Here is a 22,620-nt window from a genome sequence, read left to right as displayed (position 1 = left end):
ATGTCGATCAAGCGGGCCTTGTCCAAGGCCATTCGAGGCTCTAAAAGTACCCCGAATACATCAGATGAAGAGTTAGGAAGTTCCCACGGTTCCCATGGCCTTCCTATCCTTAAATTGGGACTTGGAAAGACTCCTACTTCTCACTCGCGAAATGGTTCGCGTGATTCACACTCCCCTCGTCGCGGCATTCTAGGAAACTTCCTCCGTGATAAGGAGTACATCTCCTCGTCCGATGACTTCTCCGATGACTCCTCAGCTGGAGGGCTTAGCAAGAACCAGCAAAAACGATTGATTCGTCAGCAGCGCCGCAGTCAGAAGAGTCGCTTGAGTGAGGAGCAATTCTCGGAATCTGACCATAAGCGCCGGGAGGAGGACCTTGCCAAAGCTGCTGCAGATGAGACCGCCGACATGAAGGCTCGGTATGGCGAACTGCCTCTGATGCAGTCTCAAGAGCGCCCGCACAAGGAACGTACAAGACTGGATGATATCACGGCGACAATGGAGAACCAAGAGATCTACTTTACTGCGCGATTGCACGTTGTGCGTCGCCTGAGTGCCAAGCTGGTCTTCCTGGTCTTCCGCCAGCAGATGTCGACTTTCCAGGGTGTTCTGCATGAAGAATCCGGTGTCAAGTCCATTGCTATGGTACATTGGGCGGAGCACCTCCGTGTCGGGTCCTTTGTCCGTGTGCGTGGTACTGTCAAGAAGCCTGAAGTTCCCGTTCTGGGCTGCAGCATTCATGATGTCGAGTTGTCGATCGATTCCGTGCACCTCCTCGTCAAGCGTGAGGAACCTGTTCCATTCAGTGTCTATGAAGCCGAGATCCAAACAACCGAGGAGGAGAAGGTGGAGGGTCGTCGCAGTCACATCCCAGACCGCACCCGTCTGACCAACCGTGTGCTCGATTTGCGTACTCCTACTTCGCAATCCATTTTCCGTCTCCAATCAGCCACCTGTAACCTCTTCCGCAGCGCCTTGGATGAGCGTGGATTCATTGAAATTCATACACCCAAGCTCCAGGGAGCCGCTACCGAGTCTGGTGCCAGTGTTTTCCAGGTCAACTACTTTGGTCGTCCTGCATTCCTGGCCCAGTCTCCTCAGCTGGCAAAGCAGATGGCCATTGCAGCTGATTTTGGTCGCGTTTATGAGATCGGTGCTGTGTTCCGTGCAGAGAACTCCAACACTCACCGTCACTTGACAGAATATACTGGTCTGGATCTGGAGATGCAGATTGAGGAGCACTACCACGAGATGCTGGAGACTTTGGATGCCACCATCAAGAACATTCTCAGTGGAATCTACACCAAGCATCGTCGGGAGATCGAAATCGTCAAGCACCAACTCCCCTCAGATGATGTCAAGTGGTTGGACGAGACTCCTGTTATCCGTTTCTCGGACGGCATTCAAATGCTGAACGATTCAGGCTGGCGTGACGATAAGGGCAACCCTCTTCCCCTAGATGAGGATTTGGCGACTCGTGATGAGATCCGTCTGGGTGAGCTTGTTAAAGAAAAGTACAACACCGACTACTACGTTCTAGACAAGTTCCCCCGTGGTGCACGTCCCTTCTATACCATGCCAAACCCCGAGGACGATAGATTCACCAACTCTTTCGATATGTTCATCCGTGGTCAAGAGATCGTTTCCGGTGGCCAGCGTATTCACGATGCCCACATGCTCGAGGAGAACATGCGCAGTGTTGGAATCAACCCCGATGATATGGAGGAGTATCTCGAGGCTTTCCGTTGGGGCGCCCCTCCTCATGCTGGTGCTGGTGTTGGTCTCGAGCGCCTGCTGATGCTGGTCTTGAAGACTGGTAACATTCGTCTGACTTCGCTCTTCCACCGCGACCCGAAGAGCTTGCCGGCCAAGCCTCCTGTCAAGCAGCTCCGCCACCCCGAAGCATCCACTATTGAGACAGCCTGGATCAAGGATTCTCCCCCTCGCCGTGTAGCTGCGAATGAGGAAGAGTTGCAACCCCTGGCCAAATTGATTGCCAACTACGGTGATGCCACTTCGACCTCCTGGTTCGATGACCGGTATAAGATTTGGCGCGATATGGCCACTGGTGCTGCTGTCGCATATGTTCCCAGCACCAGCAATTTCGCGATTATTCCTGGCAATCCCTTGTGTGATCCCAGTCAGTACAACCGTACCATCACAATGTTCCTTCAGTGGCTCCGTCGTGACACTCACCTCAAGCCCGTATGGCTTCTATGCTCTCCTGAGGTCGAGGAGATTCTCGGTGAAAAGATGGGATGGCGCAGTTTGACCTGTATTTCCGAGGAGAGCGTTGACCCTGCTCGCAACCTTTCTGCCATTGACGGAGAGATTTCTCGCAAGATCCGCCGTGCGGAGACCGAGCAGATCACTGTGGAGTCCCTACCCCATGGTGAATTACCCTCTGAGGAAATTCGGGCCAAGATTGATAAGCGTATCGCCGAGTGGCTGGCGAACCGCAGTGGTACGCAGGTCCATCTCTCCGAGATTCGGCCCTGGATCGATTCGGAGCACCGCTGGTACTTCTACGCTGTCGACAAGAGTGGACAGATCTGCGCGTTTGTCGCCCTGGCCATGCTGGCACCTGACCACGGCATGCAATTGAAGTACAGCTTGGATTTCCCTGGCTCCCCCAATGGTGCCATCGAGTACATAATCACCCAGGCTATTCAAACAGCTGCTCACAACGGTGTCAAGGCGTTAACCTTCGGTGCTGGTGCCACCAACAAAATGACTGCTGGTCACAATCTGCAAGGTACCAAGATCAGAATGATGGAGCACACTTACGACGCACTTGCCAAACAGTTCCACCTTGTGCGGAAGAGCGAGTTCCGTGCCAAGCTCGGTGCCACTGAGGCTCCTCTCTGGATTGCCTACCCAGCCCACGGCCTCGGCTCCAAGGGTATTCGTGCCATCTTGAATTTCTTCGAAGATTAATTTCAGTTACATCTTGACTCATGAATCATGAAGTAACTACCATATAATACTTATTATGATCGGTGTTTGCTGAATCGGAACATCTAGAGGGTGAGGATCTTGCTCAAAAATGTTCTGTCATTATAACCACCATATAGTAGATTCTGGAGGCTGACTTTGTTGCTTATCTGTTTTGGCGTTCTCGTATTGCCTTATTTTGCTTTGGTTCTATTGCTCAATGATTTGTTCTTGTTGTATTCCCCTACCCGTCACCCTCTGCCACATGTATTTCTCTTTGGACTTAATCAGAACAATAGTGTTTGGTTCCAAGTTGATCCGGTCCAATCTACTCTCTGCTCTTTTGTGCGAGTATGAACGAAACGATAATGAATGATCTTCTCAATGAAACGCTGATACCCAGAAGTATTAATACATTACAATCCTATTGCTCCTTTTTATCCTCTTCCTCTTCTTTCCGAGCCTGTCTAGCATCCTCAATGACCCTACCAAGCTCGGCTGCTACCCACCTTGCAACAAAAACAGCGGCAACGGCCACAACAACAATCCATCCGGCAGTCGGTACAAGCGAGCGAGGGAACACATTCCACAAGAACGGATCAAGGATAAGATCCACCAACACAGGCGAAGGAGTTTTCATCAACGTCTCATTCGTAGTAAAGTAGTCCGCTGCAGCGCGAACCCTTAAAAAAAGGACCGAGTCTGTCATCGGACCAGAATCCTCGGTGCGCCCACTAGCACGCCTAGGGATTGCATTTGTCTGTAGATTGGCATCAAGTGATGCAAGACGCGTCTTACCGAAGATACTTAACGCGGATAAGAGCGTTGTATTCTCGAATGCCCGAGCAAGCGAATATGTTTCTAGCTCGAAGGCTGTGGGTTGCTGCTTATTGTTAGATGTGGTTCTTGATGGTAGTAAATAATGATTCTTACTGTTGCTGGCCAGCAAACTCGTACTTCGTATCGTTGCCCTGGAGTTAGGTTCTCTAGGAAAAACCATGAATCTGTGCCACTGTCACTGTCCAGGTTTTCAACTGGAAATGACGTGTTCAGTCGGGTTCTGATCACTGGATTCTCTGGTGAAAGCCTTTCCAGGCCTAAGTCATCCAGTCCTGGTTCTCCGGATGGAACAATTGCAGCTTCCGGTGCTAGAAATATTGTTTTCTCTACATTTGCGTGTACGGCGCATGCAAAGAGTGGGAGTAAGACTCGTAGCATATTCAAAGTAGAATATTGCATTGTGGCGATGTATGTTGTGATTGAACAATATATATTCAATTGTAGTTCCGGGGAGAGTTGCTAATGGAAAGTTCTGGGGATCAAGGATTCATGCCTAAGTGACTTTCATGTTGATCTTGACGAGAATGGGTCTGAATGGCTGTTTAGTGAAGCTTGGCGGTGATATAATGACTATCAGCTTTGGGACCAATGGCGGTGAGAGGACTAATTTACAATTGATGTGATGTTCAAATTATCGAGCCTTGGAATGTTGTTTTAAAGTGGTTCAATTAAGGGACCCGGTGATTCAGATACAACACCCTGGTCACTATTCCAATTAAGGATTCCTTCTGGATATAAAGTCCGTAGACGGTACTCCATACTTGTTATGAAAATCAGCTTGTAGTCACGTGACTAGAACGAGGCGGTGAACATAGATTATGCCTGTCGATAATCCTACCAATCAGAAGGTCCAACGCGACCCGACTATCGATCAACAAGAAAGCCCCTTGTACAGCACAGGCGACCTCCACAACATTTCTGCTCTCCTTCTTTCTCGACTCGATCTCCATTCTTCCCATTCCTGGTGTGTTAAACCCTTCTTTCATATTTTAACCCCTCTTAACCCCTCCCCTACATTTAATGGTTGATCAAAAATTGAAACTAACCCCTGAGCCCCTCTAGACATCTGTTTGTTGTTGGGTCCTCCCCCTCTTTGGATTTTTTGACACTCGAAAACAACCACCAATACAATGAGAGAGATCATTAGTTTGAACGGTATGTACTCAATTCCAATTCCATTCTGTCGTGGATGTCATTTCCAATTAAAAATAGACAATGCGCTGACTTGTTGATTGTCATACAGTCGGCCAGGCCGGTTGCCAGATCGCCAACTCCTGCTGGGAGGTAACTAATCACATTCATTGGGCCCTTAAACTATACAAAACTAACACTGCATTTGCTTAGCTATACTGTCTAGAGCACGGTATCCAGGTACGTTTCAATCTCAACCTGGTGGCGCCCGATCTCGACCTCGGGCAGCTGACCCCTTTTCTAGCCGGGAAACGAATATCCGCGACTAACACTATTGATAGCCTGATGGATACCTCACCGAGGAGCGCAAGGCTCAGGACCCCGACCACGGCTTCAGCACTTTCTTCTCCGAGACTGGTAAGTGATACTATCCATTTTCTCGCATTCTTGAATTGGAGACAAATCCCACACAGCATGGGGAAACGATCATTCTCCCCGCCATTGGACTCAAATTGCTCCTCAATTATCATGACCTGACATTTTCCCACCTACTCAGGCCAGGGCCGTTACGTCCCCCGTACTATCTACGCTGATCTCGAGCCCAATGTTGTCGATGAGGTCCGCACCGGTACCTACCGATCTCTTTTCCACCCCGAGCAGATGATCACCGGCAAGGAGGATGCCTCCAACAACTATGCCCGTGGTCACTACACCGTCGGTAAGGAGATGATTGACCAGGTTCTCGATAAGGTTCGCCGCGTTGCCGACTCTTGCGCCGGTCTCCAGGGATTCCTCGTCTTCCACTCCTTCGGTGGTGGTACCGGTTCCGGTTTCGGTGCCCTCCTGATGGAGCGTCTGTCCGTCGACTACGGTAAGAAGTCTAAGCTCGAGTTCTGCGTCTACCCTGCCCCCCAGAACGCTACCTCCGTCGTTGAGCCCTACAACTCCATCCTCACTACCCACACCACCCTGGAACACTCTGACTGCTCCTTCATGGTCGACAACGAGGCCATCTACGACATCTGCCGCCGCAACCTCGGCATTGAGCGCCCCAGCTACGAGAACCTGAACCGCCTGATCGCCCAGGTTGTTTCTTCTATCACTGCTTCCCTGCGCTTCGACGGCTCCCTCAACGTCGACCTTAACGAGTTCCAGACTAACCTCGTCCCCTACCCCCGTATTCACTTCCCCCTGGTCGCTTACTCGCCTGTCATCTCTGCCGCCAAGGCCTCTCACGAGGCCAACTCCGTCACTGAGATGACCACCAACTGCTTTGAGCCCCACAACCAGATGGTCAAGTGTGACCCCCGCAACGGAAAGTACATGGCCACTTGCCTGTTGTACCGTGGTGATGTCGTCCCCAAGGAGGCCCACGCGGCCGTGGCTACTCTCAAGACCAAGAACACCATCCAGTTCGTCGACTGGTGCCCTACTGGATTCAAGCTCGGTATCTGCTACCAACCCCCCAAGCAGGTCCCCAACGGCGACCTCGCCAACCTCAGCCGCGCTGTGTAAGTTTTTATCAATTCAATTACAAGCAGAAACAGAAATTCTAACGGTAATTAATATAGCTGCATGCTGTCCAACACCACCGCTATCTCCGAGGCCTGGTCCGCTCTCGACCACAAGTTCGACCTCATGTACTCCAAGCGTGCCTTCGTCCACTGGTACGTCGGTGAGGGTATGGAGGAGGGTGAATTCTCCGAAGCCCGTGAGGATCTCGCTGCCCTCGAGCGCGATTACGAGGAGGTCGCCAGCGACTCCCTCGAGGAAGAGGAGCTGGAGCCCGAGTACTAGATTAGGAATGCTTTATACCCGCGCCCGGAGTGTCGGTTCTAGGTTCTACAAGTTGGTTGTGACTGAAGTCTCGGCCCATGGAGCACGGATTACGCTTTCCTGATACTACTGGGATTTCTTGCAAATACGATCAATGAGTGTTTGAGTCCAGCACTGTTCTCTAGCCTTGTTTTATATCTTTAATTTCCCTGAATGGGGTTGAGTTCTCTTACGTTTGCATCCGAGAATGTAATTCTAGATCGTAACAAGCGGCGTCCCGACAAAGTTAGTCTACCAAATAAAGGATTCAGAAACCTTGGGATCAATGATCAGTAATGATATGGGAGTATTGGTACTACTTAGTTACCATCCTAATATTCTAGCTCTCTCATTCTGTTTTAACTCTCTCATCTCTCCCTGTGGTATGTCTTTTCTTGTCCCCAAGGTATCTACCGGATAGCTCACATGATATAGCTCTCGTCACAACTACCCATCAACATCGCAAGAAACTTGATTGCCGAGGTCACCAAGAACATACCTAGGTAGAATCATGGAAAACATTTCGAAGCGGAAAGGCTCGTTTTCTTGTGATGTTTGTGAACGAAAAAAACAAAGGACGGAGCTCGAAGATCTGAACAGAACATTCGAAGTGACGATCAGAACAACCAAGGATTCGATAAGACAAACGGAAGATTTAAGAATACAGCTGGAAGATTTCAGAAAACTTTAGGAATGAAGATGTGAGAAGGTGAGAAGAGAAACGAGTCAAACGACAGCCACAATATATCTAAGCACCTACTCACAAGGTTTTGAAAGAGGTAATGGGGAGGCCTAGCTATTGAGATGTCTAGGTAGTTTTTACCTATGTATCTAATGTTCTGGAATCTTGGAATTTGCTCAAGTTCTCAATGTTCGAGAAATTCGGCGAGGTATATAAATTAAGTAACATTGAAGACCTCTGATCTGATTACTGACCTATATTGTTTTACAATTAAATAGTAAATTATGATTGATTTGCCAACGACTCAACCTTAGATGACCTCGGGATGTTAAAGTCACTGAAGTGAATCTACTGATATCTAAAGAGTAGCTTGTTGTGTATAAATAATCAATTGACGTTCAAATGTTCGGATGGAATGGGCGCTAATATGACTGACCGCCTTGGGAGACCTTCTGTCTACAACAACCCCAATCCACCCTTGAATCTAATTTGTCCCTTACAGTTCGATTGTTTGTTTCTTTCTCCTTCCTTTCAGCTGTGAATCCATGCCCGTGGTGCTGTTCTGCTAAGCTAACGGCGCTCCGTTCCCACCTCCATTTCTCCAACTTTCCCTATCGTTGAATATCACGTCTACTCCGTAGCAGGAGAGCGGGTCAACTCCTTCACATCCGCAATCATGGCTGATAATCGTGAGTTATTCTTTACGCATTACTCCTCTTGTCACTTGCTTCTCTTGTTTTCCTGAAACACAGCCAAATAAACACTGGGAGCATCGATCTGGCGCAATCCAGGAGACCTGCCGAGCTCCGTTCACTTTCCCATTCCCCTCCTATCCGCCTGCTTGCCCTCCTAATACCAGCAAAAATCATACACGCGAATTGGCGGAACTAACGGACATGATGCTTACAAAATCTTACAGCACAACGTCATCCGAATTTAAATCTCACGCCGGAAGAAAAACATGTTTTCTACCAGCTCTTCCAGGTCGCTGATACCACCAACCTTGGCGTCATTACCGGCGAGACTGCCGTCCCCTTTTTCGAGAAGACACACCTTCCCTCCGGTACTCTTGGTGAGGTATGTTCGCGGAAAGGGCTATCATGTACCTTGGCTTAATGACTGACCCTTCATGTGCGTCTACAGATATGGCAGCTCGCGGATAAAGAGAATAGGGGTCTTTTGACTCCCTCCGGATTTGGCATTGTTTTACGATTGATTGGACATGCCCAGGCTGGCCGTATACCGTCCGAAGAGCTGGCATTGCAAGGTGAGTGGCATGGCCAGTCAGATGAGAGATCTGAAAGCTTACATTTTGCACCTTACTGACTCCATTATTTGGTATGTATAGCTGGTCCTTTGCCCCGATTCGAAGGCGTTTCAGTTGATTTGAATGTACCGATACCGGATTCTCGCGCTATTAGTCCTCCGCCGACTGCTTCTTCATCATCCATCCGAGTGCCTCCTCTCCAGCATGAAGATGCAGTCAAGTTCGTGTCTCTTTTTGACAAGTCTGACATTGTGAATGGAATGATTTCTGGCGAGGCCGCTAAGCAGATATTCGAACGCGCAAGATTGCCGAATGAGGTACTAGGTCGAATATGGAATCTTTCAGATACAAAGCAGCGCGGTGCACTTGATGCTACCGAGTTTGTTATTGCCATGCATCTTTTGACTTCTTTCAAATCTGGTGCCCTGCGCGGTATTCCTCAGACTTTGCCACCTGGCTTATACGAAGCTGCGTCTCGCAGAGGGCCTGCACTTGTGCCTGCTGCGCCTGCGCGGCCTTCATACGCGCGGCCCGAAGTTCCTCCCGTCCCGTCAATCCCCAAGCAGTTCACTGGCCCTCAGCGGACGGCTAGCCCAATGAGCCCCGTTGGCAGAACTTTTGCAGGTCAATTGTCTGCGCAAACAACTGGAGCTGAGTGGCTGATCAGCCCCCAAGAGAAGGCACACTTTGATACCATCTTCGAGACTGTTGATACTGCCAAGGTCGGAGTCATCACTGGTGATCAGGCTGTCACATTTTTTATCAAGGCTCAGCTTCCTGAAGAGGTCCTAGCACAAATTTGGGACCTTGCCGATATTGACGCCGATGGCCAGCTTACACGCGAGGAGTTTGCCGTGGCCATGTATCTTGTTAGATTGCAACGTGGTGGAAAGGAGCCCTTGCCGCAGGTGCTTCCCCCAGCCCTGATCCCTCCGAACATGCGTCGCCAAGCTCCCGTACCTGCAGCTCCTGTCGCAGCTCCCGCGCCGCCACCCGCTCCTCTACCACGGTCTGCGGCAGATGACTTGTTCGGCCTCGATTCACCATCACCCCCACCTGCCCAGACTCAGTTTCCCCAGTCTACAGGTGGCTCAAACCCCGCATTCCATATCCCTGCTTCCCCAACTTCCAGATCTTCACCTCTTGCAGCTTCGACTACCTTCAAGCCATTCATTCCAACATCATCCTTCGGCCAGACTCTGCACCCGCAGATGACTGGTGCTTCTTCGGGAACACCAGTTTCCATTCGGTCGCCTGCACCTCCCGCAGATGATCTCCTTGGTGATAGTGATCCTGTAGAATCAAGTAAGCTCACACAGGAAACTACCGAGCTTGCAAATCTATCAAACCAGATCGGCTCTCTTGCGACTGAGATGCACAATGTGCAAGAAAAGCGCACAACTGCTGAGCATGACATTTCGCAAACATCGCAGCAGAAACGTGACTTTGAAGCAAGACTTGCGCAAGCACGTGCAATGTATGAACAAGAGGTTGCAAACTATAAAGCCCTGGAAGAGCGTCTGAAGACCTCCAAGGCTGAGACCGTCAAGTTGCAGCAGGAGTACGCCCTGATCGAGGGCAGTCGCCAGGATCTGCAGACGCAGTACACTCAGATCTCAACCGCACTGGCCTCCGACCAACAGGAAAATGCTAGTCTTAAGGAAAAGATCCGTTATGCCAATGCAGAAGTTGCAAAGCTCAAGCCGGCTTTGGAAAAGGCTCGATCAGATGCCCGACAACACAAGGGTCTGGTTGCTATCAACAAAAAACAGCTCGCCACTGTTGAAAGTGAACGGGACAAAGTGCAGGGCGAGATTGACAGCCTGTCCCAGGAAGCACAACAGCATGTCGAGGAATCCGCGAGAGCAATCAGCCCTTCTGCCGACGTTGCTAGCCCTGCTGCTTCCAATGCAAGCCAGAACACTAACCCCTTCTTCCGCCGTGCTGCCACAAGCCCTAGTGAGCGTGCTGTTTCCCCAGACGCTCCCACGGACCAGCAGAAGACATTTGACAGCCTATTTGGACAGTCATTCATGGCCCCAGCATTGAGCGGCGCGCCACCTACCTCATTCCACGCTGAGTCGCCGCAGACTTTCGCCAAGTCTCCCATTCCTTCTAATGTTCCCAGTCCGTCTGTTTCCCCGGCTCCTGTATCTTTGCCTGGATCTTTCCCCAGCGGTGATCCCCCGACTCCCATACCATCCCACCTCATCCCGGGCTTTTCGTTCAATGAAAACCAGTCTGTGACCTCATCTACGGTGGTTTCTCCCCCTGCAAGCCGGTTCGGCGGTCCCGAGGGTACAGCTAGTGATTTCGGCCCACCATCGGCTACTGGATCGAGTGAATACAGCCACGTTCCAACTTCCGCTGTTGACGGTACCGTGGCGCGATCTCCGTTTGACGAGTTTTCTCCGGAGGTTACCTCGACCGCTGAGGTTGCAGCATTTGAGACACCTGATTCTGCACTTTCCCCCACAGCTACTGGTAACGAGGAAGCTTCCAAAGATCTGTCATTCGACGAGCTATTTGGTAGCAAGGCTCATAAGCGCTCTGAGTCTGAGAATGCAAACGACTTTGAAGAGGCTTTCGCATCTTTGAAGCCTCAGCACTCTGGCTTTGCATCGGATGACGCCCCACAAGCAGCTACTTCCGAATTCCCTCCCATCCAAGAACTTCATCCAGAGGATGAAGATGAGGAAAGCTCTGATGATGAGAGTGTTCGGGGGTTTGACGACAACTTTGAACCTGTTGTTAGCAAGAAGGAGAAGCAGGCCGATACCATCGACGCTTCTCAACTTGCTGCTTTCCCAACTCCAGGTTCATCTCTTCCTCAGCCTCCATCTGCAGATGCTCAGCAAAGCCCTCCTACGTATGAGGACGGTTCCGGCGACAGTACTTTGCCCGCAGAGTTCAACGGCTTATTGCCAGAGCGTGCGGACCCCACCCTTGCCCCTGATGCTCCTCACTCGGTAGAAGCGAGCACCGGAGCTCCCATCGTAGGAGGGTTGCCCCAACACGATGAAGCCTTCACAACTGACTCTGCTGCCGCTTTTGGCGAAGTAAAGACCGGTGGTACTGACTTCGACGCGGCTTTTGCTGGGTTGGACCTTGCACCTGCCAAGGAAGCTGAGGATGAGGAAGATGAAGTAGAGGACGACAAGGGAACTGCAGACTTTGATTTCTCATTTGACGTGTCTCAAAGCAATCATGCAGCTGCATCAGCCACTGATGCTAATAAAGGAGGCTCCTCAGAATTCTTCGACTTTGACAGTAACGTTCCAACTGCAGCTGCTGAGCTCGCCTCTGCCCCCAACGGCGATGCCGCTAACCATGATTGGGATGCTCTCTTCGCACCCCTTGATAACTCCAAACCTGCTTCCGAGGGAAATACTAATGGGTCAGACCCCAAGTCACCCGGATGGGCTCTTAACACCGACACCGGCGAAGATGACCTGATCTTGCAACGCTTGACGGGCATGGGCTATCCGCGCGACGAAGCCCTTGCAGCTTTGGAGAAGTTTGACTACAATCTTGAAAAGGTAAGTCATTGTGATACACGATGATCTACGAATAGTCTCACTAACGAACTCTAGGCGGCCGACTACTTGACTTCCAAGTAGTAACCTAATTACTACTCTTGCACATATCATCAACACATATCTCTCTTTTCCAGTGATGTTTCACTTTTTCATTTCTCTGCCTTCACTCTGTTCCTTCTATCGGGAACAGGTCGATGAACTTATCCCCCTCTCTACCATACATTTCTTTCTTACCTTCCAAGTTCAGCGTCTTGTATATCTTTTCTTTGTCAGCATGCCGCTCCATAACTGTTTGTATTCAGATTGTCTGTCTCTCTTGGCATTCGAGAATTACAGACTTCCGAGCTTATTGTCACTTCTTTACCCCTCAAGCAGTGTAGTATAGCTTACCATCAATCATAATTGAATTAATTTCGTGTAATTTCCGTCCGGTCTGTGATCATTAAAGGGAGACGGAGTACAGCTAGGTAGTTGAAATGATTGCCTTGCGCATTGAATGATCCAAGAAAACAACGTTGGCGCTAGAATGACCTGGAATGCAGAAGTGGTAACCGGTAGTAGCTTTGCTGTCTCACGCGAGCCTTGCCCCTGATCAAAAATTTATGATCGGCCCGTACACAACCATTTTTTTTTCTCTTTCCTCTTTCCTCTTCAACTTCCTATCTATCCAACAGTCATGGAGAGGTCAAACACTACAAATATAGGGGAAATATTCCTACTATACTCAAGCCATTGTCTACTTCCAGCTACTCTTTTAATCACAACCTCAAAGCGATCAGCGCTCCGGTACCTCTACATCCCATGTTCAATCTGGATTCTGCATCGCGCTATACAATTAGCCTCAGCTCTCGGTCCAGGGTTTATATGGTGTGAATTCGCTCGATTATTCGTGACAGTCTTTTTTCAAGCTCTCAATATACTCTTCTTCAACCCGAGAGATGGCTCCGATATCCCCAGCAGCGGCGGACGAGTGCTTTCTCTCTATTACGTGGCCAAGATTCTGACTCAGCCTCGTGGTATCAACACATCATGGGAAAGTAAAAATGCTCCATCACAGCCGACTTATTATGGGGAGAGGACGCCATCTAAAACTCGGTTTTTGATTCGTCAGGTGGCTATTTCTACGTGGCAATATCTAGCTCTTGATTTGTTTTCTACCTTGGCAGTAGAACAGGCTAAGTTGAAGCAGATTAACCATGAATCTATGCCATTGAATATTCAGTGGTATCTTCCGGTAGATCAGTGGATCGAGCGCATAGTCTCTAATATTGTGGCTGGATTTGTCGTCAGCCGCATTCTTATTGATTTTCATCACCGTGCCTTTTCTGTTTTCACTGTGGGACTGGGCTTCGAATCTCCTTCTGATTCTCCACCGCTCTTCGGAAGAGCTGTGGATGCGTACACTTTACGAGGGTTCTGGGGGTAAGTAAAGGATTACCAAGACAATGATACTGAATATACGCTAACAGAATCATACAGAAAGTTCTGGCATCAGCTAATACGGCAACCGCTCACTTCAATGAGTGTATTTATTACTCGTGTAATCGGTCTACCAAGAGGCTCTTTACTGAATCGATACAGTAATGTCATAATCATATTTATGCTCTCTGGTCTAATGCACATCGCAATAGATACCGTGCAGGGGATTCCAAGCCAGGAATCAGGCGCTTTCTTATTCTTTACCTCAGCACCTATGGGGATAATGATCGAAGATGGCATTACAGGCCTTTGGAAGTCTCTTTGTCCCCGCGTTGAAACAAAATCGACTCAACAATCTGTCCACTTGTGGCAGAGAGCTCTTGGTTTCTGCTGGGTTGGGGCTTGGTTGGGGATTACCTCGACCCTTTATCTGTACCCGCAGATGAGACGTCCCGAAAACTCAGCTTTAGTTCCTTTCAGCTTTGCAGAGTATGTTGGTCTGCCATTGGGTGGGTTTGCTGGGTTTGTTGGCATAATTGGTCTTGTTGTAGCCTGGTTGCTTAAGGCTGAGATATAGTTTATGTAGGTTGATAATATATTGGAAGAAAATTCAGGCGCGGAACGTGATTTGGTATGGTACAACTTAATCTGTACCCCGGTTACCATTTCTACCAATGGGCATTTTCATCGGCACTGGTGTCGGCATTATCATGCCATGTAGAGACGTGATATGGCGTTTCAAGCATCCTTTAAAATGTCTCGACGAGTAGGTGCATCTTCTATGACCTCGTTCGAGTTTGGAGCGTGGCTAAGGGAATGATTTCGCGAATACATCGTTGGAGTATTGCGAGTGAAAATAGTACGATAGCTAGCATCCTTGGTGTCGCGAAGAGAAGAATGGCGCTCGTATTCTCTATATTTCCATTTGACCGTAGACATCAATATCAAATATGATATTAGAGAATTAGTATAATTACATAGGTGATACGAAATGAACAGAGCTGGGTAGGTAGGGTCTAGTGTGACCGAAAGGAACAGCAGTGCTTAACTAGGTAGGGTCCACCTCAAATTGGATGATTTTGTTATCTAACCTTGGAAGTAGCAATTTTTGAAGAGAATACTGCTTTGTGGGAAATTTGTGCTAGCATATATACACTGGGAGAAGTTTGTATCATTTACTTGCGACCATTTGAAAATGTTCTAGGTTAAATAATATATAGGTGGCATAGCTTCATACATGATATTTCATTAATACTGTATTAAATAGGTCATTTGAGGTAAGAGACTGATATGTCACGGCCTGAGTGCTGCTGATTCTGTAGATGCCTAGTTCAAGATCTTCCCCGCATTCCGCAACCTTAATTTGGAATATCCAAATACGTCATCAGCCAAGATAATCAAAACAAGTAGTCGCTACTTCGTCATCACACATACACCTACCTTGTTCACTTTCATCTTTTCACCCTTTCAATCCGCCGTTTATCAACTACCATCATCTGAAACAGGCCCAAATAATCGCGAGAAAAAGACGAAACCTTCGTGATGTCTTCAATTATCGTCTCCATCAAGGACCTCGTTGCGTCCATCTTTGAGGTCATTTTCTCCCTTTTCCACAGCGCGTTTGCTGTGGTTCGTGGAGTTTTCACCACCGCTATCGACTTTTTAACTAGTGTACTCAATCTAGTACTTGACACGATCAAGGGTACATTGGAAGCCGCAGGCGGAGTTGGCAAATTTGTCATCGGTAGGTCTTGCTGTTCATTTCAGTCACCAAGCTGATAGTTCAAAAGGCAATATATTCACTATCGCGATCATTGGAATCGGTGCTGTTGGCTACTTGCAGTATCAACGTTCTCAAGGGCGCTCAGTCAAGGTTGGAGACAAGAAGTTGAACTAGTATTGAGGGATCAGAAGAAACTGCCCCAGCTCCCAGCCAATAATTCAGAACAATAGCTCGGAATAGTCGAGATGGTTAAAAGGATGCTACTCAGATAATGTGTATTTGACAATATGAGGATTTGAGGATTTGAGATACTGAATATTGAATGCCTGATTGCTTTGCGCTGTTCACTGCGTAGCCCGAAATGTACACAGCTTTCAGCAATGACCAAAGTGCTTGTTTGAAATGTCGAGGATACTATTTTGTATTTTCCTGGGTATCAAAGTAAAGATTGAACCAAATGAAGAACAGCTCTCAATATCTGTATCGCGCTATATTCAACATCCATAGATACTGTTTCCGCCCATTTCGCACGACTTTGAATAACTATGCATCTAGGTTTAATCTCCTCAAGCTTCTCTTTAGTTCTATTCAGGAATTTCGGTGAAGGTCGATATATATCATATTTTCAATTTTATTCTACCCAACTCACCGAGATTCACCGAAGCACTTCCAGGCAACCTCATATCGGTATTATGCTGCCTGGAATAAGGGCCAATTTGACTTGTGGATAAAACAGGGATCCGTTAAAAGTGGGACAAATGGAAAACATAGCCAACCAGAACTCCGTATTCCCCCAAGCTTTTCTCAAGTAAAGCTTAGCCCATCAGTGAGATTGGATACTTCATTTTTTATTTCTCTATTTAGTCACTTTTCTCACGGGATGGCAGGGGACCGTTGATAAATCATGCTAGGGGCTTCAAAAAAATTCGCGTCTTACTTAGTATTGCTGACTCCTGAGTATGAAACACTTGCGCCTCAGCTGAGAGAGTACAGATGAGCAAAGATAGTTGAATCTGACAAAAATGAATAATTAGAAGGAGCAATCTGAACTTTATAAGACTATTTATTCATTCTAGTATTCACCACTCACATCTGAGTACCTGATTCCAAAGCTGAGCTGAGCTGGAGATCTAGAATTCCTTTTCTGGCGTCCTCATACCACTGTTGGCCATTTCCACCTGGACACTGGGCCTCACCTTGGAAGTTTGAGATAATCTGGCATATTATCATCAAGTACAGAGCTGAATCATTAACTTCTGCAAGATGTCATCTCATCACTCTCTCTTGGGAACGAAACCCCTTGAACCTATCTCCACTCTTGCGCCATTTTCTGGTCTTCTCATTTCAATCATTCTGATCTTATTTTTTCTGATTCGCTTCTACTGTCTCGAGAAACTCCTACCTTGGATATACGGTGACCTTTATGCGAACCTATCGGAAACAAATCGTCGAGGATTTATCAACCACCATATCGCAGGTCCTACAAAAATCCTCATATTGATTATTGCGGCATACCCTTTTATTAGCGTCACATTTTGCCACTCTACATTCCATACGCCGTTTGCGCCTGGATCTACTGTCAAAATGGGAGATATTCTTATAATTGTGGCACAGATGTTGATCGCCATGTACATATTCGAGCTATTGTATCGGGTGAAACTCTCTCCCGTTGCGGTTTTGCATCACACTGGGACTATTATCATCGGGCAGTCAGCTATTGCGATTAGCTTGAAGTTGAAAAGAGAGCCAGATGCTGATATTGAGTTCATTCTCTGCACTGTTTGGGGTAAGTCGATAATCCCCGTTGACTGATAAAGAAAAATGACAGACGCTGAATCTTCCTATCAAAAGGCGCCTTTGACATCGTATCTGAGTTCTTTCCACATGTTGCCATAATTCTATACCGAGTCTATCCGAGTAGACACGAGTTTCTCAGTCGAGTCTTCCTACTGTCGTGCGCCATTACTGCGACGGGTACATTCTGCGAGACTCTCGTTACAATGTGGCTCTTTGGGAGTCTATGGGATCGCTGGCAGCTAGCTTTTAAGATAACAACTCCCTTGCTGCATATTGCATTTTCTGCAGCCCAAATACATGGAAGTCTGGTGTTTTGGCGTATGTATAGGAAGCAGCTGCAGAGAAGGGAGGGGAATGGCTTTCTGGATTTAGAAGAGAGCTCCCAGAGCTCCCGGATCCCAAAGTCCGAAACTCCTCAAATACCATCAATGGTATTCTTCTCTTCCTAGCCAGTTATGGAAGGATGTATTATCTCTGTGCAAATAGCGATTAATAAAAGCTGATGGTTTCAAGGTTTCCTTCTTATTAAATGGAAGCTATTAACAGTATGGGATAAGATATAGGGCTGTCATGGCACTTGACCTACATTAAGAGCGCAGATTCGAGTGAATTCCCTAGCTGATCCCGTTGACAGTTTAGCGTCTGAAGAATCTCTCTGAGCTCTTGGAATTCGTTCTTGGTTATACTAGAGCTCTAAGAGAATGAGAATGATAGAATGGGCAGTAGAGGAAGACCAAGGAATTGGTCGTTCGGGGCAATTCTACTTTTTAAGCTAAAAATTTCCGGAAAAAACGGACCACCCACTACTAGTAATATTGCACACAATTAATTCAGCTTTTTGACTCGATTTCTCCAGCTCTGACATCTTTGCTAATTAAGCTAGACCACTATAACCAAAGCTACGGGGTTGTGGGGCCGAGCGGCCCAAGCCCAGACCAACATCAACGTCAAAGCAACGCAGCAAAACCATCCAACTTATTCCCAACGCCTCTAATCGCCAAAGAACCCAAAATCTGCACACAATATAATCTACATGATGGCGGCTTCAGAGAAAAGACAAGATCTTATCGCCATCGCTACGGACCTTTCCGGCGTGCCTATGTGTGAGGACTATGAGAAGATGATATCAGGCATGCTGTGCGTATTTTAACCCTCAACATGAGGATCATAAGTGAATATGATCTGGATTTTATGCCTCACACGCATCCGTCCAGGTAAAATCGATTTCTTAAGCTGATAAGAGGTATAGGTACAACCCACTCCTACCCCGCCTCGTCGAGGGACGGCACAAATGCCGTATTTTGACAGCGGATTACAACCAGCTTGATCCGCGGACAGTTTCATATGAAAAAATATCAGATATTCGCTTTGAGCTTTTGAAGAAGCTTGTCGGGCGGGTAGGCGAAGGGACTTTCATTGAGCCTCCCTTCCGACCGGATTATGGCTGCAATATCTCTATTGGCAGGGATTGCTTTTTGAATTGGAAGTAAGTGGACTATTCCAAGACTGGGGACTTACTGTCTGGATTGAAAGCCTGAAACAAAATGACATACAGACATGTACACGCATCTATTAACATGATTTCTAATGAGCATCTTTCTAGTGTGACAATTCTCGACACGTCCCTTGTTATCATTGGGGATCGGGTCCAGATGGGTCCTAATGTTGGGATTTATACTGCAGGTCATGAAACAAGTGTCTTGTCTCGTCGGAAGTTTGTTGAGTTTGGACACTGTGTTAAGATAGGAGATGATTGTTGGATTGGTGGGAGTGTGGTTATCCTGCCTGGCGTCACTATCGGCGAGGGATGTACCATTGGAGCAGGTTCGGTTGTGACCAAGGACATTCCACCTTTTTCTGTGGCAGTCGGAAGTCCATGTCGAGTCAGGAAGACTATTCAATCTGCTGAAGAGGAGGAGAACGACCCTCAGAACCCCTATCGAGCAATGGTAAGAGAGCTATGAGGGATACGAGGGGACTGGATATGGATTGCCATATGAAGAACTGAGATTCAGCTGTATTTTGTATAATTCAAACAATCTTAGTGATAAGAATACGAGACTAGTGTGATTTCCTCTCTGATCGGATGACATTCTTTCCGTTATCGAGATTATTACCGATACAAAGAAAATAAGCCTACAGCATTGAACTTCATTTCTTGCCTCACCTTAATCATACTCGGCTCCCTCCATCGTGACTATTGACTGCCTTCACTTGATCCTAATCGATAGATATGTCAACCGGTTGTTTTAAGTGATCCGTTCATGCTGGCTTGCCACTCGCTGCAGGAAGACGTCTGGGAAAGTTAGTATGATTTTAATGACTCAAATGGATTGGAATACTTACTGAAGTCCTCCTCAGATCGCTCACGGGGCTTTCGGGTCCAGAGCCGGCCATGCATGAGGTCGTCGAATCGAGCAGATTTATGCAGTCCGCTGTAAACAACGGCACACAAAGCCTCAATACCAAAAGAGAAGGCCCAGACACGGACCACGGCAACGATTGAAGTAGGCTTGTGGACAAAAACTCCGAAGACGCACATCAGAGTAGCCGCAATATCGACGGCCAGAACGGCAGCAACAAGCTGGATAGACGGACAGCTCTTCCAGAAAGGTCCATTGAGGCGGGTGATGAAGATCAGCCAATTCTGTGTCAACGTGATCTCCAGGAACAAGACGGGATCTCGGGAGCCAAAGTTCTGAACAATACCACCATGCTCACCCCGCAGAAGCATGGTACCGAGCGCAACCCAGGAACCAGTAGCCAAAATGATTCCAAGACAGATGGAGATTCCCCATAGCTTGGGCTGATTCCACTTCACAGGGGTCTCAGAATACGGAGCATTGTCATACGCGATGGCAAGAGTGGCGATGTCTGCGAAAATGGCAAGCAGAACTACCAGGCGCAAGTCCAGTACATCATTCATGCCAGCAATCCATGCACCGAAGAAGATCTCCAGGTGCAGTGACAACGCAATTCGGTAGACCACATAAGAGTACATGCGGTGAAAAATTTGACGAGAGGTCTTGATAGCATCGATGATGGCGGAGAGACCAGGGGCAAGGAATACAATATCAGCAGCAGAGCGAGCGGCATCCGATGCTCCCTCGACAGCAATACCGGTGTCAGCTTTTTTGAGCGAGGGGGCATCATTGACACCGTCTCCAGTCATGGCCACCAAGTATCCACGCTTTTGAAGAATCTCCACAACGCTGAACTTGTGCTCGGGGAACACCTCGGCGAATCCATCGGCGGCCTCCACAAAGTCATTGACCTCAGATCCGGGCATATCGCCGGCACCAGTAACTCCCAGACGCTCTGCATTGTAGATGTTGGTGCCAAGTCCTAGCTGGCGAGCAGTCTCTCGAGCAATTCCAACAGCATCACCGGTGAGCATCTTGATTCGGAGGCCTAATCGCTTCGCTTCATTGATAGTCGCAGCCGTATCGAAGCGAGGAGGATCAGAGCAGGGCATGATCCCAAGGAATTCCCAAGATTGTTCTCCACGTTTACGGGCGATGCCAAGAGCACGGAAACCACGACTAGCGAATTCGGCGATCTTCTGCTGGTAAGTGGCCTCGATTTCAGGATCAATAGCATGGGCATCTTTAACCATCTTCAAGACTGCGGCGGGAGCTCCCTTCACACACTCAATAAGCTCACCACTGGGAGATTCTACGACAGCGGTAACCTTTTTCGACACTGGATCGAAAGGATGGAATTCAATCAGGCGGTATGAGCCGATTTCAGCTTTGGCGTGGGGGTAGAACTTGAGTGATTTGATAAAGACGCGATCAATGGCATCAAGACCCTTCTTCTTCCGAATTGCTGCTAAACATGCCACGAGCATGAGTTCATCTGTGCTGACACCAGGAGAAGTGTATGGTTCTCCCAATGCAAGCTTGTTGCGAGTGAGCGTTCCAGTCTTATCTGAACATAGGATCTGAACTCCAGCCAATGACTCAATGGCAGACAGTTTCTGAACAATGGCAGACCGTTTGGCGAGGTATGCAGCTCCCACAGCCATGGTTGTGGTGACCACGGCAGGGAGACCAACGGGAACACCGATAATGGTGACTGCCAGAGTGAAGTCCAGGATAATTCGGATACTATTGGATTGATAGAAAGAAGCAACCCAAACAACCAACAGGACAAGAATCACCAGAACAAGCAGGGTCAAACTGATTCCATTCAAGACCATGGTGAAGTGACCTGTACCGGAACCTGCCTTATTGACCAAGGCAGCAGCCTTTCCAACAAATGTTTTGTCACCGATCGCGGTCGCAATCATCATGGCAGTACCGCGCTTAACGGTTGATGAAGCGAAACATCTGTCGTCCTTGTGTTTGTCAACGGCTAACGACTCTCCGGTGACTGCAGACTGATCAACTTGCAAATGGGCATCCTCAGTGACAATAACACCGTCACAAGGAACGATAGCACCCTGGAATAATGTTAGAAAGCTATTCAAGAAATTTTGTTCGGTCAGATTGAATTTACATCATCAAGATGAACCACATCACCAGGCACAACCTCCTCAGAACCAATTTCTTGCATGGCCGCATCGCGCAGCACAGTGGCTTTGAGTGCCAGGGTTTTCTTCAAGCTGTCGACAATGTTTCCAGCATGGTATTCTTGTACGAATCCGACGACAGCGTTGAGAAGAAGCAATCCTAGGATGACACCGAAGTCAATCCAGTCCTCTAGACCAGCGGCAAGAACTGCAGACACCTATTCGGTTAAGCTGTGAGTCTCTGGTTGTGGTTGTTACGTGTTTGACACGCGCTTGGTATGGTAGGCAAACAACTTACCTCCATGACAATCTGCACGGGGCCGACGAAAAGCATCAGAAATTTGATGACATTGCTCTGATGCTCTTGTTTCATACGGTTCCATCCATAGACCTGTCGACATGCAAGAACCTGACTAGACATAAGGCCACTGAGAAGGTTGGTTTCCGGAACATAAAAGTCATTCTCTGCACCCTGTCCGATCACCTGAGGTTCAGGGTCAGGTTCTTTGCCATCCTCATCTTCAATGACAGCAATCAAAACATCGAGATCCTGTTCTGTTTCAATACTGGTGACTATGGGCAAGTCTTTAAGCTCCAGGCCAAGCTCGGGATCAACGGGGATGCGGTGGCGGTAGGTCTCCTCGGGGGAATCCATCGCAGAAGAACAGTAAAGCGCAAGCAAAGCGAGGAACCCAGCTGTATCAAACTTAAAAACGCTGGAAATGACCAGAGTTGAAGAATGATTCAAGTGCAGGGTGGTGGTAAAAAAAATCGAAAGTGAAATGGGGGTGGTAAGTCAAAGACTAATCAAAATGGATCATCACAACACTTCAAACTTGGGAAGGTACAGTTACTGTTATCGTTCACTATCTATATATTAACGTTTCCATCTAGCTATCCTCCAAGTATCAATTATGAAGCAGAAGGTCCATGTGGGAATATTGCTATTCTTTTTACTGC

The 22,620-nt window shown here is 48.0% G+C and overlaps 10 protein-coding genes across 10 annotated transcripts; 7 read left to right on the top strand and 3 right to left on the bottom strand.

Moving 5' to 3' along the window:
- erdS (aspartyl-tRNA synthetase, cytoplasmic) lies at positions 1-2,937 on the top strand (the record flags this gene model as incomplete). The annotated part of the gene is made up of 1 exon (XM_057210254.1): positions 1-2,937. The coding sequence occupies one exon, from the start codon at positions 1-3 to the stop codon at positions 2,935-2,937; it is 2,937 nt and encodes a 978-aa protein (XP_057059797.1).
- A 421-nt stretch (positions 2,938-3,358) lies between these two features.
- On the bottom strand, positions 3,359-4,173 carry N7495_007602 (uncharacterized protein; the record flags this gene model as incomplete). Its single annotated transcript, XM_057210253.1, has 2 exons — positions 3,359-3,817; positions 3,868-4,173. 2 exons carry the CDS (start codon positions 4,171-4,173, stop codon positions 3,359-3,361), a joined length of 765 nt encoding a protein of 254 aa, XP_057059796.1.
- Positions 4,174-4,904: 731 nt separating this feature from the next.
- N7495_007601 (tubulin alpha chain) lies at positions 4,905-6,702 on the top strand (the record flags this gene model as incomplete). Its single annotated transcript, XM_057210252.1, has 6 exons — positions 4,905-4,929; positions 5,018-5,058; positions 5,119-5,145; positions 5,247-5,322; positions 5,462-6,416; positions 6,477-6,702. The coding sequence occupies 6 exons, from the start codon at positions 4,905-4,907 to the stop codon at positions 6,700-6,702; spliced, it is 1,350 nt and encodes a 449-aa protein (XP_057059795.1).
- A 1,376-nt stretch (positions 6,703-8,078) lies between these two features.
- N7495_007600 (EF hand domain protein) lies at positions 8,079-12,289 on the top strand (the record flags this gene model as incomplete). The annotated part of the gene is made up of 5 exons (XM_057210251.1): positions 8,079-8,091; positions 8,322-8,479; positions 8,546-8,669; positions 8,751-12,208; positions 12,263-12,289. The coding sequence occupies 5 exons, from the start codon at positions 8,079-8,081 to the stop codon at positions 12,287-12,289; spliced, it is 3,780 nt and encodes a 1,259-aa protein (XP_057059794.1).
- A 595-nt stretch (positions 12,290-12,884) lies between these two features.
- On the top strand, positions 12,885-14,204 carry pyr8 (acetyltransferase pyr8; the record flags this gene model as incomplete). The annotated part of the gene is made up of 2 exons (XM_057210250.1): positions 12,885-13,630; positions 13,688-14,204. The coding sequence occupies 2 exons, from the start codon at positions 12,885-12,887 to the stop codon at positions 14,202-14,204; spliced, it is 1,263 nt and encodes a 420-aa protein (XP_057059793.1).
- A 161-nt stretch (positions 14,205-14,365) lies between these two features.
- On the bottom strand, positions 14,366-14,566 carry N7495_007598 (uncharacterized protein; the record flags this gene model as incomplete). Its single annotated transcript, XM_057210249.1, has 1 exon — positions 14,366-14,566. One exon carries the CDS (start codon positions 14,564-14,566, stop codon positions 14,366-14,368), a length of 201 nt encoding a protein of 66 aa, XP_057059792.1.
- Positions 14,567-15,169: 603 nt separating this feature from the next.
- N7495_007597 (uncharacterized protein) lies at positions 15,170-15,524 on the top strand (the record flags this gene model as incomplete). The annotated part of the gene is made up of 2 exons (XM_057210248.1): positions 15,170-15,371; positions 15,418-15,524. 2 exons carry the CDS (start codon positions 15,170-15,172, stop codon positions 15,522-15,524), a joined length of 309 nt encoding a protein of 102 aa, XP_057059791.1.
- A 1,089-nt stretch (positions 15,525-16,613) lies between these two features.
- Positions 16,614-17,596, top strand: N7495_007596 (uncharacterized protein; the record flags this gene model as incomplete). Its single annotated transcript, XM_057210247.1, has 2 exons — positions 16,614-17,136; positions 17,202-17,596. The coding sequence occupies 2 exons, from the start codon at positions 16,614-16,616 to the stop codon at positions 17,594-17,596; spliced, it is 918 nt and encodes a 305-aa protein (XP_057059790.1).
- Positions 17,597-18,032: 436 nt separating this feature from the next.
- Positions 18,033-19,111, top strand: N7495_007595 (sugar O-acetyltransferase; the record flags this gene model as incomplete). The annotated part of the gene is made up of 3 exons (XM_057210246.1): positions 18,033-18,248; positions 18,428-18,633; positions 18,751-19,111. Coding segments are annotated over 3 exons (783 nt in total), but the record flags the coding sequence as incomplete, so codon positions are not given.
- Positions 19,112-19,396: 285 nt separating this feature from the next.
- N7495_007594 (plasma-membrane proton-efflux P-type ATPase) lies at positions 19,397-22,315 on the bottom strand (the record flags this gene model as incomplete). The annotated part of the gene is made up of 4 exons (XM_057210245.1): positions 19,397-19,443; positions 19,494-21,591; positions 21,648-21,878; positions 21,959-22,315. The coding sequence occupies 4 exons, from the start codon at positions 22,313-22,315 to the stop codon at positions 19,397-19,399; spliced, it is 2,733 nt and encodes a 910-aa protein (XP_057059788.1).
- Positions 22,316-22,620: the final 305 nt, after the last annotated feature.

Source organism: Penicillium taxi, assembly GCF_028828555.1.
Source record: "Penicillium taxi strain IBT 34144 chromosome Unknown utg000005l_segment0_segment0, whole genome shotgun sequence".
In the NCBI taxonomy this organism is placed as follows: Eukaryota; Fungi; Ascomycota; class Eurotiomycetes; order Eurotiales; family Aspergillaceae; genus Penicillium; species Penicillium taxi.
Note: the sequence above shows the minus strand (reverse complement) of the source record. Positions and strands in the feature narration are given on the sequence as shown.